This window comes from Pezoporus occidentalis, unplaced genomic scaffold, assembly GCF_034315485.1.
Source record: "Pezoporus occidentalis ecotype Australia unplaced genomic scaffold, CSIRO_AGI_Poc_V1 ctg187, whole genome shotgun sequence".
NCBI classification, from domain to species: domain Eukaryota; kingdom Metazoa; phylum Chordata; class Aves; order Psittaciformes; family Psittacidae; genus Pezoporus; species Pezoporus occidentalis.
In genome coordinates this window covers 1279579-1291783 of record NW_026913715.1, presented here as the reverse complement: position 1 = coordinate 1291783, position 12205 = coordinate 1279579, and the positions used below count along the sequence as shown (strand labels likewise).

Sequence of the window (12205 nt, the reverse complement as noted above, 5' to 3'; positions counted from 1 at the left end):
TGCTCTGCAGGCTGTGCAGGGACTTTTGCCCACTCAGGACAGCAGGAATAGAAGCATCAGGAATGGGTACAGGTGTTCTCCCCACTGTCAGCATCCCAAACCCAGAGGGGTTCCTGGGTCACCAGCCGTGGTGTCTCCTCAGATGCCCCAGGAACACCACAGACTGAAGGGGGCATGGGATGGATGGGGGGAGGTAAGTCCCCATGCCAGGGTGGAGAAGAGCTTGTCCCATTGCATTGCTGCAGGCAGCTGTGGTTGCGGGGAGGGAGCCCTGCGGATGCTGTGGCTCTGGGCTGTGCAGGTGTGGGGACCACATGGATTGCTGGCAACGCTGGTGGGTGACCTTGGGGTGCCACTGGGGCCATGCACTGGCACAATGATGCAGACACTGTTTTTCTCTCCCCCCCCCCCAGCTGAGCAGAGCCGACCCCGAATGCAGCTGTGACGAAGGGGACGAGACCTCCCTCAAGAAACGGAGCAGGAACCTGTAAGTGTCACATTGTGGTGACAGAGTGTTCCAGGGCTGTTTGTGGCACTCAAACACTTCAGCAGAGCGCTGCTGGTCCGGGCAGCCCTTAGGGTCCCCCTGTCTTGTTCTCCCAAGCTTTTCTGGGGAGAAAGCAGCAAAGTGTGAATTGAGGTCTCGCTTCATACAGGGAGTTGTGATTTTCAGGGAGGAGGTGGGAGATATAATGGGGCATCACACACCTGGCTGGGAGCAGCCCCTCTTGGCCTTGCTTTGGCAGACAGGAGCCTGCTCCAGCTGGTGCCATGGGGAAAGCAGCTTCTCAGAGCTGGCAGAGCTCTGCCTTGGTGGTGCTGAGTTCAGGGAGAGGCCATGCAAGTGCTGAAACATGAGCTGGGGGCCTCTCCCACTGGCCCCATGCAGGGAGGAGGAATCGGGAGGTTTCCCACTGTGGGACAGACTCTACCATCACAGCACATGGGCAGCGTGGTGAGAGCACCAGGAACTGAGGGATGCTCACAGCCCCTCTGCCTCTCCAGGTAAGGCTTTAGGGGTGCCAAGAACTGGGTCCAGGCAAGGACGAGGCAGCCGTAGCCTTTGCTTCCCATGAACACAGCTGGAAACGCAATGGTGGGGACGAGTGAGGATGGTTTTGGAACAACCTCTGGGTTTGCAGTGCAGGATCCATCCGGGTGTCACGGCCACGGGGATTCCTAGAGCTGGGTCCTTCATGTGGGCTCAGGGCAGGTGGAGAAGCTGCACGTGGTTTGAGCAGCTCAGGGGGTGTGAGGGGGCCGAGTGTGCTGGATGTGCACCAGGATGCACAGCTCCACACATGTGCCTCCTGCCAGCGAGCGGCACTGTTGAACCGCGTGTCTTGGCTGCAGGTGCCTTTTTTAGCTCTTTTCATTATTTCCTCCCAATTGAAATTAAAATGAATCCCTCACGGGGACACCCCCCCCCCCTTCCCGTGTCCTGCTGCAGCGCTGAGCCAGGGGAATGGTGCTGGGGGGGGCTCCATCCCGCAGGGTCAGGGACGGTTGTGGGGGGGGTTTGTCCTCACCTTGAGCCGGCTGCGGATGCGCTGGGAGCCTCCTGCATCGCACCGGTCGGCTATTGGCTGCGCAGCTGGGTTGCCGGCCATCTGCAGGGACTATTTATGGTGCATGAGGCTGGGGTTTGGCGCTCACCGCGCCTCGGTCGGCACCCCCCGATGTGCCACACGATGGTGGACTTCTCCGAAAGATACCTGGAGAGGTAGGGCTTGGCATCCTGAGAGGAAGGGTGATGTGCTTTGCAGGGGATGCTTTGGAAGCAGCGTGGGGTGATGGTGCTGGATGTGGCCTCATGGCCGTGCTGGGAGCTGATCACTTTATAGGGGCAACTCCAGGCAGAAACCAGCAGTTCTTTAATGGAACTGTTTTTGCTGTGGCATTTTATACTGCAGGTTATATAGCTGGGGCTCTGTGTGTCTGTGGTCTGGTTTTGTGCTGCTTGCTGTTTATTTGCAAGCATGTGCAAGGGGAACAGTGGGTTTTAAGTTGGGGAACTTCCTTAGGTGGTGCTTCCTGGTGTATTACAGCTGGGAAACACCCCCAGGCTGGTGTGCGCAGGGCTCGGGCTGTGGTGCCGGCAGCCCACATGTGCTGGGGACACACACAAGCGCCGTTCAGTGCTTGGAAAGCTGTGCCGAGCTGCGGCGGCTGCCTCGCAGAGCTGGGAACATGCTGGAGCTATTGCTGAGGGCTGTGTGGGGTGGCCCGTCCCGTGTGGTGGCTGGTGCTCAGCTCTCAGCATCGCTGGCTGAGTGGTAATGGGAGGCAGATGGTGTTTGGAGTGTGAGGCTCTGTGTTTGGAGCAGCTTTTCCCATGTTAGTGCTGGCAGCAGCAGGATCTGTGTCCTGCTGGGACTACAGCCCAGATGATGTGAAGGCAGAGAAACCCTCTGTGCCCCCCATGAGGGCATGGATGCGCTCGGGACTAGGAGGGGATATTGCCCTCTAAATCCTTCCATGGCTCAGGGTGCTCAGCACCTTGTGGGACTGAGCCCTGGGGTGGTCGCATTTATTCCCAGTGGATTGCTGTGTTTTACTGTCCTGGGACGGGGGAGAACTGTGGGTCTAGAGAGCATAACTAGGGATAGGGGTACACCCTTGCCTTGAACCCCTCTTACGTCCCCAGCCAGCTCTGGGCATGGCTCGGTGGCTCCAAGCATCCTGGCATAGACCCTCCGCTGTGGGAGGCTGCAGGGGGTGGCTTGGCCAAGCTACCCTGGGTCCCATCCAGCAGCCTTGGTGCAGGATGAGCATCCCAGGCCACGCAGTGTCCCCCGCGCCCCTTCGTGCCGTGGTGTCATGCAGGGAACGTGCCACGAGGGGACAGCATCGTCTGCTCCCGTCACCTCTCCCACCTCCTGCTCTCCGCTTCTCCCCTTGCCAGGCTGGGGCTGAGCTTTGGGCTCTCATTTTCACATGGCACTTGCCAGAAAATCTTGGTCCCGCTTTGTCCTGGTGGGAAGAGGGAGCCCCGTGTCCGGGTGTCCATCACTGTGCCCGTGCAGGGTGGCAGCGTGTTGGTGTCCGTGCCCCTCAGTGCCACACGCTGCCGGTACCAGTCACCCCCCTATGGAGATGTCCCCATGGCTGTGCCCCTCCTCTGCTGGCACTGGAGCAGTGTGAGCACCAGCGGGTCACACGGCGGCTCCCAACCCCTTTGCCTTCCCCCGGCTTCCCGCGCTCCATAAATAGCCTCGTAAATCCCCGCTCTCCACCCTCGGCGTGGATTTTTCCACCTTTCCTCGTGTTTCCCCAGCAACGCCGGAGCCTCCCTGCTCGGCAGCGGGGCTGACACAGCCCTCACCCACACGCACCCCGGCCGCCCCTCTCCGCATTTAAAGCTCCCCCGGCTGAGCCCTCCCACTTCCGCGCCGGGCGCACCGGGCGGGAGCGCGCACGGGGCTGGCGGCAGAGCCGCGGAGCGTGTGTCCGCGCCGGCAGCGCCCCGGCCAACATGCCCTTCTTCCGGGACCTTTCCAAGCCCCAGCCGCTGGAGTTCCACGCCGAGATGCTGCTGGGCGTGCAGAGACCCCACAACGGCAGCCTGCAGCGCCGGCACACCATGAAGGAGTAGGTGGTGGCCACAGGGCTGAGGCTGAGGGTGGCTCCCCTCGGTGCCCGGTGTCCCCCTAGCCCCTCGCCCGCTTGCTAACGCTTCCTTTTTCCCCCTAGAGCCAAGGACATGAAGAACCGACTGGGGATTTTTCGGCGGCGAAACGAGTCCCCCGGGGCCAACCCCTCCGGGAAGCTGGACAAAGTGCTCAAGTCACTCAAGTAAGTGCTGCGAGCGGGGGGCACGGGGACCGGGGGAGCTTGGGGACAAGCTGGGGTCGGGCTGAGCATCGCCTCCAGCGGGGCTGGGGCCACCCTGTTGGGGCAAGCTGTGGACAAGCAGATTTTGTTTCTGGAGGAGCATTAAAAGGCGTTGGTTGGCCAAAACCTCTGCCGAGGCGGGGGAAGCTCCGTGCCCGGGAGGCGGCAGCTTGGGCTGGAAATTTACCTGATGGCTGCTTTCCCCAGTGCCTGTACGAGAAACTGTAACTGGCCGGAGGGCGGTTTGAAAAACCACTTTTCCCTGGAGATGCTCCAGCCGCTGGAGCCGAGCCCTCTCTGCTCACACTCCGCAGCTTATCCGGCTGCTGAAATCCCGCCGTGCCGCAGCCGGTCCTGGCTCAGACACCGCAGATCCCAGCGCGCAGAGCTCTGTGGGTCGAGTTATCCTCCAGCCAGTCTAAAGGCAGAGTTTTCCTTCCCCTGCTGTGCTGCCCGCTGCAGAGCCCTCCCTCGGTCCCTGTGCAGTGCTGGAGCTGGGGCACACGCGGTGCTGTTACCGGTTGTGGCTGTCACAGCCTCACCTTGCCAACGCTCTGTCCTCCTGCAGGCCCACTCCCGAGGAAGCTCTCAAGTGGGGGGACTCCCTGGAGAAGCTGCTGCTGCACAAATGTAAGTGCTTGACCGACTCTGTTTGCTGCTGGGGGAGTATCCGGAGATGTGCATGGCTAGAGCAGGGATTTCCTCTGTTAATCCCTTCCGGTGTTTGGGGTAGACAAAGGGAAATGAGGCTGCCCCTTGCCTGCACCTCTTCTGTTTCTGTCTGGTGCAGGGGCCAGGGGGAGCCAGGGCTTTGGGCTGCAGCCCCTCCTGGGGAGGAAAAAGCAGCAGTTCTTGCCTCTGCCTGATCTATGAAGGAGGAGCTGCTTTAGACTATTCCCCTCTTGTGTGGGGCACCCCACACCATGGCCACATCCTACACCCAGCTCCCATAGGGACAGCAAGGGAATCGTCTCCCCATGCATGCAGCAGGGCTGAGGACTGGGGATTCAGCGCGCGGATGGATTGCAAGGCTGAGCTTGCGCTGGCGATGCCACCGCTGCCTGCTTTGCCCGGGGGCTCTTGAGGGGGTTTAGGGGACAGTGCGTGGAGGCAGCTGAGTCTGCACCTTTGCAAGGTTGCTGGGCTGAGGGTCTTGCGGGGCCATTCCCCACATGTGAGCCGGGAGTAAAGATGTGCCTGTGTCCCCACAGACGGGCTCGCTGCCTTCAGGGCCTTCCTGCGCACCGAGTTCAGCGAGGAGAACCTGGAGTTCTGGCTGGCCTGTGAGGAGTTCAAGAAGATCAAGTCCCAGTCCAAGATGGTCTCCAAGGCCAAGAAGATCTTTGCTGAGTACATCGCCATCCAGTCCTGCAAGGAGGTGAGGGCTGGCTCCTGTGCTGGTGTGTGGCTCCGCGGCACGGGGAGCTGCTCACCAGCGCTGGTCTCTGTGCCCACAGGTCAACCTGGACTCCTACACGCGGGAGCACACCAAGGAGAACCTGCAGAACATCACCCGCAGCTGCTTCGACCTTGCGCAGAAGAGGATTTACGGGCTCATGGAGAAGGACTCGTACCCCCGCTTCCTGCGCTCCGACTTGTACTTGGACATAATTAACCAGAAGAAAGCCAGCTCCCCACTGTAGACCCAAGGACTCTCTCGGGGCAGGCTGGGAGCTGAGTGTTTACATGGAATCGGGCAGCAGAGGCTTTCCTGGGGGATAGCGGGAGCTGCCGTTGTGGCCCCAAAAGTATTCCTGCAGTGGACGGGTGTGGGGCAGCTGAAGGCACTGAGCATGGGGCCAAGGGGACCAACAAGCCCAGCAGTCTGGTACTGCTCCATCGCCCCATCTCACCATTGCTGGTACGATGCCTTCGGGGTGACTCCGGCATGGATTTTAGCCAGGAGGGAAGCTCCCGTCACTACTGTGAAGCAGGCGCCCGAGCTGCCAGCATGGCTGGAAGGTGACGAGTGATCCCAGCTTGAGGAGGAGGACTTCTGTGTAGGGCTTCGGCAAGGGGACAACAGCACCACCTTATATCCGTGGATGTGAGACTTGTGAACTGGATCAGCCCCAGGATGCTGCTGTGCTCCCCATGCTGGCGATGCCTCCCGAAGCAGTTATATCCCAGGAGCCCGGCGCTTCCTTTGCTCGTGGTGGCTCCCCCTGGGAGCAGCGGAAGCCGGGTCCTTCCCCTGCACTGGAGGTGTGTGAGGCCAGCCACCTCCTGCTCCCACCCCTGGTTTATTTATTGACCTCCCGTAGCTGGACACGTTGCTGTGTCATAGGAAACCCTCGTGTCCTTTCCCGGTCTGAAATGACAAGTGCAATATTTGTGTGTGTCACGGCGGGTTCTCCGCTCGAGTGGATGCTTTTTTAGTTTCTGAGTGCGTACAACGTTGTCTGAGTTCGGTTTTATCCGACAAACCCATTCCCTGGCAGCGGGCCGCTGGGGGAGCCTGGTGTATATATCATGCCCTGACGACGGAGGGTTTGGTGATGGAGAAAAGCAGCTCCGTGGACCAGATGCTCTCTTTACTCTGGATAACAATATGTGTTTTGAGGAGCAGGGGTTACTGCTGACCCTGGCGGAGCTGGACGGACTGCCTGCCTCCAGGCACCCGGTTTACAGTGCGAAGCATCTCTGCAGCTGGCAAAAATACATTGTCATGGTCATAGGTAAATAAAAGGAGAATATCAATGTCTTGTAGCTGCCTTTTCTTCCTGACGTCTCGGCACTGCCAGAGCAGACATCCCCTTCTTCAGCGGGGAAGTGTAAACTCCTGTTCCTGCATGGCTAAAGATGGGAAGCTCTGGTTCCCTGGATTTCTGAGCTGGGTTTTGTGAGGCCATGCCCGGGTGTAGCCCTGCAGGAACACAGACAGCTTTGCCCAAAACGAGACTGTTCCCAGGGACAGGGTTCACTGTTTAAACACTGCAGAGCACCAGCCTCTGAACATGGAAATGCCCAGAAACACAAGTGACCAAGTGTAGCTCCGGGTCCCTCTGGGGACATACCAAAACAAGCATCAGAAAGCCCAGCAGTGCTATTTCAGGTCCTGGCTGGCAGGGCTGCTGCTCCCTGGGGAAAGGCAGCGCTCTGACAGCTCTGGTTTAGGATGAGAATGTTTTGTAAGCGCTGTTCACGGCGTGTTTGGTGGCTGAAGTGTCTTGTGCCACCTGCTTGTGGTCGGCTTCAGATGGTTTAGGATGTGTTTATGGTGTCAGGGGGTTGTGTGGGGCCACGGTGTGGTGTGGAGGTGATGCCCAGGGGTGGAGGTGTTGCAGCTGTCCCAGCAATCCCACCCGGGCACAGTTCTCCCGTGGCAGATATGATCTCTACTTGGGAGCTGTGCGTTTCCCCCTTTAAACTCACAGCATGTGATGGCCAGGTGGGGAAACTGAGGCAGAGCTGAGGGGATCCCTTGAGAGTTGGCTGGAGGCAGCAGGGTAGTGGGATGCCTGCTGGGACCCATCAGGTCAGTGCATTCTCCCTGCGAGCACTGCCATGGTCACCCCAACTGACTCCTCTAAGCCAGGCCCTCCTCTTCCTCCTGCGCTGTTGGGAGCCTTCATTGAATCATAGGATCATAGAATAGTTAGGGTTGGAACCTGCCAGGAGCATTTCCCTTCAGATCTGGCCTCAGCACAGATTTTCTTGCAGTTCCCCTATCTCTCCATCACGCATATACTCTTGACCTCCTCTCACAGCCCCAGCCCATCAGTGTCAGGACACTGACTGCAGGGTCCTGTTGTTGGTCCCCACTTCCCATGTCTCATGCAGGGGACTTGGCTCATGGAGCTTTGTGTGTACTTGGCAGCTCAGTACCTGCCGTTACCTTCTCTCTGGAGGCCAGGGCCAGTGGGCCTTCCTGAGGCTGTTGGTGATGCCCAGGAGCATCCAACCTGCACATCCACGCCTGGTTTTGAGCCTATAGCATGCCTTCCTTATGTGACTTACCTGAGCTCATCCAGCAGGGCAGGCAGCAAGGCCTGGAGCTGCTGTGGGACACGTGGGAATCTGCTGCATGGTTGAGTAAGTGCCACCAATGCCTGCAGGCAAAGGGTGAAGGACCTGGGACCTGGGGTGACTCCCTGGAGAAAACGGAACTGCCCCGTGTGAGTGACACCAGTTGGGTTGTTGCTGTAGCAGAATTCACTGCCAGGTTGGCCTGAGTCACTCTGCAAACACCACAGCTCCAACCCTGCCTGCCTGGGAGGTGCTGGATTGCAGGAGAGGGGTGGGAGGTGGGGATGCCCCATGCTTGTGCCCTGTGTTGCTGTGCTCTCTGCAGGAGGACAGGTCTCACCATGGACCCTGCGGTGACACCGGCGCCACAGCTTTGTCCTCTCTGTGCTGCAGGAGAGGAGCTGTGCCCTCTCCTGGACATTGTGCCCAGAGTGAAGGGTTTGGGGAACCCAGTTTATGAATGGGAGCTGGGTCAGCTCATGGAGGGGGCTTGTTCTGGGGGGACGTTGGTTGTGATGGACATACAGCCCCACTGCCCTGATCAGCTCTTTTTGCAGCTGAGATTAAGGTATGGAGGGCTAGTTACCAGGGGTATTTAGCTTAAAACACAACTTGGTAGCCCAGAGAAGCTGTGGCTGCCCCATCCCTGGCAGTGTTCAAGGCCAGGTTGGACACAGGGGCTTGGAGCAAGCTGCTCTAGTGGAAGGTGTCCCTGCCCATGGCAGGGGTTGGAGCTGGATGAGTTTTAAGGTCCCTTCCAACACAAACCAGGCTGGGATTCTATGATTTCTGTCCTTATTTACCATAAAATAAGATGTCCAAGACAAAATCTAACCAGGCTGCAAGGGATGTGAAAGAAGTGAGTCGTCAATGCCAATGCAAATGCAGAAACTCGTGCCTTCTGCAGTAGGGAGGATGCTGGTGTGGGCCTTATCTGAGCAGATAACAAGGGTTTATCTCAGGGCTAAAAATGAGTGGTTGCTCAGCTGCAAGTTGTCACAACTCAGCCGTGGTTGTTGCGTGCAAACAGGGTAAAGTCCACGGAGGCGCGGGTGATCTTGGTTCATGAGCAGGATGAAGCTCACCAAGCTGAAGGCAGCCATGAGGAAAAGCAGCCCAGGGAGAGCATTTAAACAGGAAAATGGGAATCATCACCAGCAGGTGTCGAATGCTTTGTTAGGTTAAAAAAATGCTGTGACCCATAGGTGGAAAAGGGTAAGACTGCTGGGAAAAACATCCTATGGTCCTGGGTTTAACATCATGGTTTAACAGACTTGTAGAATGGATTGTTTTGGAAGGGGCCTTAAAGCTCCTCCAGCTCCAACCCCTGCCACGGGCAGGGACACCTTCCACTAGAGCAGCTTGCTCCAAGCCCCTGTGTCCAACCTGGCCTTGAACACTGCCAGGGATGGGGCAGCCACAGCTTCTCTGGGCACCCTGTGCCAGTGCCTCAGCACCCTCACAGGGAAGAGCTTCTGCCTAAGAGCTCAGCTCAGTCATCACCCCTTGTCCTATCACTGCAGTCCTTGATGAAGTTCCCTCACTTCCTCAGGGATGAGGAGCTTGGGATGAACCAGAGGGAGTTGGGGAGGGTGGTAAATCGGTCTCACCTACCCGAGATGATGGGCCTTGACCCTTCCGGTGTCCTTCAGCTCAGTGTTTCATCAGCTTCCCAGCGCAGCAGCCAGAGGTGGGTGCTGGGCTCAGCTCTGTAACTGCAGCACTCAGGTTGCAGGGGCCTCGTTTCCGAGCTGGCTCGAAGCTGTGAGCCTGGAGCTATTCTCTTATTTCTGTCAAAAGAAGAAGTTTGCCTTTTTTAAACGTCTGCCCCTGCCCCAGGGCACTGCAGCACCCCCAGCCTTAACGGGGCCTTTCCAAGACCCCTCCTGGAGTATAAACTTAGCCAAATAGAACTTTTTACTGAGCAAAACAATTCCTTGCCCCCCCGATTAGACAAATATTCTCAGACTAGAAACAAGGCTGCTTGAGAGGCACAGACTGAGCAGAGCTCCACAGCGAGATAGGGAGGCTGCAGACACAGGCGTCCCCCTGCCCTGCTCACACTGCTGACCTGCTGCGTGAGCCACCTCACCCTGCTCAGAAAGCTGCTGGGGCTTCAGGAGCAGCCGAGCTCTTACTTGGTAGCCGAGGTGCCCAGAAGCCGTCTGGAGCTCCACCATGGAACAGGCAGTCTTTGTCTGCACGGCGGGGTGGGAGTTGGGGTTGGTTGGGTTGGGTTTGGGGACCTTTGCTTCCACCAGGTTTGATAAGGGCTGGGGGTGCTGAGGTCTGCTTCAGGGCTCTCGTCCTTCCAGGTGGTGGCCCAGGGGCTGGGCTCTGAATGGGGGGGATGTTGAGGGGTGTCTCTGCAGTGGGATGGGGGGTTCCCAGCTCAGCACTGCCCTGTGTGCAGTGTCATCCTGCCTGGGGAGCTACAAGCAGCGATGCCCAGATGTGGTGGGACACTGGCACAGGGTGCCCAGAGAAGCTGTGGCTGCCCCATCCCTGGCAGTGTTCAAGGCCAGGTTGGACACAGGGGCTTGGAGCAAGCTGCTCTAGTGGAAGGTGTCCCTGCCCGTGGCAGGGGTTGGAGCTGGAGGAGCTTTAAGGTCCCTTCAACCCAAACCAGTCTCATTCTGTGAATTGAGGCTGTAAGGACAAGTGCCACCAACCTCTCTGGATGGCATCAGCAATGTCACTCCTGAGCAGTCCATGGGGAAGGAGGAAATCAAATGCTTCTGCAGTAAAAATAAAAATAGGCTCAGATGCTGTGTGTCAAGGAAATAAAACGAGCTGGGCTGGGCTGCTGCCAGGACAGGAAATCCAGCGGTGGGAAGAGTCCCCTGGGTGCCGCTCGCTCATTCAGGAAGCGTTGTTCTGACCCTCTCATCGCTCATTTTCTGAGTCTTCGCTGCATTAGGTCATTTTTACTCAGCTCATCCAGCTCACACATTCCCTGTGCTGGGGAAGGAGGCAAATAATGCCGAGTCCCAGCCAGCCGTGAGGCGCTGGGGAAGCCTGGAGGAAAGGATGGTGGAAAACACTTTCCTTTGTTGCTTGAGCAGACCCACAGAGCAGTGGCACAGGGGAAGGATGAGGAGGACCTTTATGCAGAGTGACCCACTGCCAACATCCCTCACCCCACTTTGGGTACTGCCAAGCAGGGGCAGAGATGGAGGTGGTGAGCTGGAAAGATCCAGGACCTCCCCATCTTCCTTGCCTTCATCCCTTAATGAAGAAGGTTCGAGAGACGGAGAAAAGCCAAGCAGGAGCAGGTAGTACCTGGGGACGCGGTGTTTGCATAGGAGCCATTTGCAAGTAATTTCTTGTCCCTTCCTGAACTAATGGGACAATTATTTCAGGACACACGTGCTCCTCATGGAAAGTTTCGCCCGGCCTGTGCGTCAGTTTGTTGGTGTAGCAACCCCGTTCTGCTGATCACAGTGTTCCGACACAAAGACAAGGGGGTGAAACCTCCTGCTCCTGGACCAGAGACAGCAGTGACAGGACACCAAGTGCCAGACAAACCTCGGGGTCCAGGGCACATCAAAGCTCATGGGCTCACGTGTCGAGAGCTGATCTGCAAACCCCAGCAAACACTGATCTGCTCTGATGCAGCTCCTGTGCTTGACACTCAATGTTTGGATGAATGCATCTGATTTTGTACCCTGTTTGCTTCAACCAGCTCAAGAGGGATGTGGAGAAATTGGGTGGTGGGGTGGGTGGGGGGGTGGTCTACAGCTTTGGGAGGGACAGCGACCTAAGTGATGGAGCCAAACTCTCCTTGGTAGCACCAGGTGACAAAATAAGGGGCAACAGCCACAATGTGTGACAGCTTTCAGGCCTTCAGCTTGGACAAGGGGGTTGGAACTGGATGATCTTTAAGGTCCCTTCCAACAAACCATTCTGTGACTACATAATGCAGTAGAACAGGCCCCCAGAGAAGTAGGGGGTCTTCATCGTTGGAAGTGGTTAAGATGTGGACAAAGCCATGGCTGACCTTGGTTGGGTGCTGGTGATATTCCTGCTCTGAGGGAGGGCTGGACCAGAGATAACTGCACAAGGAGGCTGCCCCTCGCTTTGCTGGTGGGTATGAGGAAACAGGCACTGATCCCACAGGAGACATGGGACAGAGATGCAGCAGAGCAGAGTCCTGACAGGAGCAGTGGGGATGAGTCCTGTGATTTTGTACAGGAAAAAATCCTAGTTTCCATGGCCTGGGGAAGGCCCCATCATATCAATGTCTGAGTGAGGGAACTGCTCCTTCCTTCTGCCCTCTGACCAGCTCTGGAGCTGTTTGGTTCTGGGTAAAAGAGGAGGGCTAAGTGCCAGAAATCGGGCTGGGCTGGGCTGTGGGATGCTGATGTGGAGCTCAGGGTGACGGGTCTCCAGCTGCCCTGTC

At 57.8% G+C, this 12205-nt stretch overlaps 1 protein-coding gene and 1 long non-coding RNA gene across 12 annotated transcripts in view; one reads left to right on the top strand and one right to left on the bottom strand.

Moving 5' to 3' along the window:
- RGS3 (regulator of G protein signaling 3) overlaps nucleotides 1-6534 on the top strand; it is a 75174-nt gene extending 68640 nt beyond the window's left edge. For 8 of the 10 annotated variants that reach the window (XM_062616003.1, XM_062616004.1, XM_062616005.1 and 5 more), the window contains 5 exons: nucleotides 414-487; nucleotides 3694-3795; nucleotides 4403-4464; nucleotides 5046-5212; nucleotides 5292-6534. In XM_062616003.1, the coding sequence (XP_062471987.1) occupies nucleotides 414-487; nucleotides 3694-3795; nucleotides 4403-4464; nucleotides 5046-5212; nucleotides 5292-5477 (591 nt within the window). In that variant the 3' untranslated portion in view covers nucleotides 5478-6534. Of the gene's footprint in view, nucleotides 1-413; nucleotides 488-1462; nucleotides 1724-3467; nucleotides 3592-3693; nucleotides 3796-4402; nucleotides 4465-5045; nucleotides 5213-5291 lie in introns of those variants that run through there. The other 2 variants (XM_062616010.1, XM_062616011.1) reach the window with 2 other exon arrangements.
- LOC134162331 (uncharacterized) lies at nucleotides 1852-3463 on the bottom strand. Of its 2 annotated transcripts, XR_009964295.1 has the most exons (3): nucleotides 3258-3463; nucleotides 2877-2973; nucleotides 1852-2269 (listed from the first exon to the last, which is right to left on the bottom strand). It is a non-coding gene; the product is annotated as an uncharacterized LOC134162331 (long non-coding RNA). The 2 variants fall into 2 exon arrangements; XR_009964293.1 differs by lacking the exon at nucleotides 3258-3463 and having other exon boundaries at nucleotides 2877-3022.
- Nucleotides 6535-12205: the final 5671 nt, after the last annotated feature.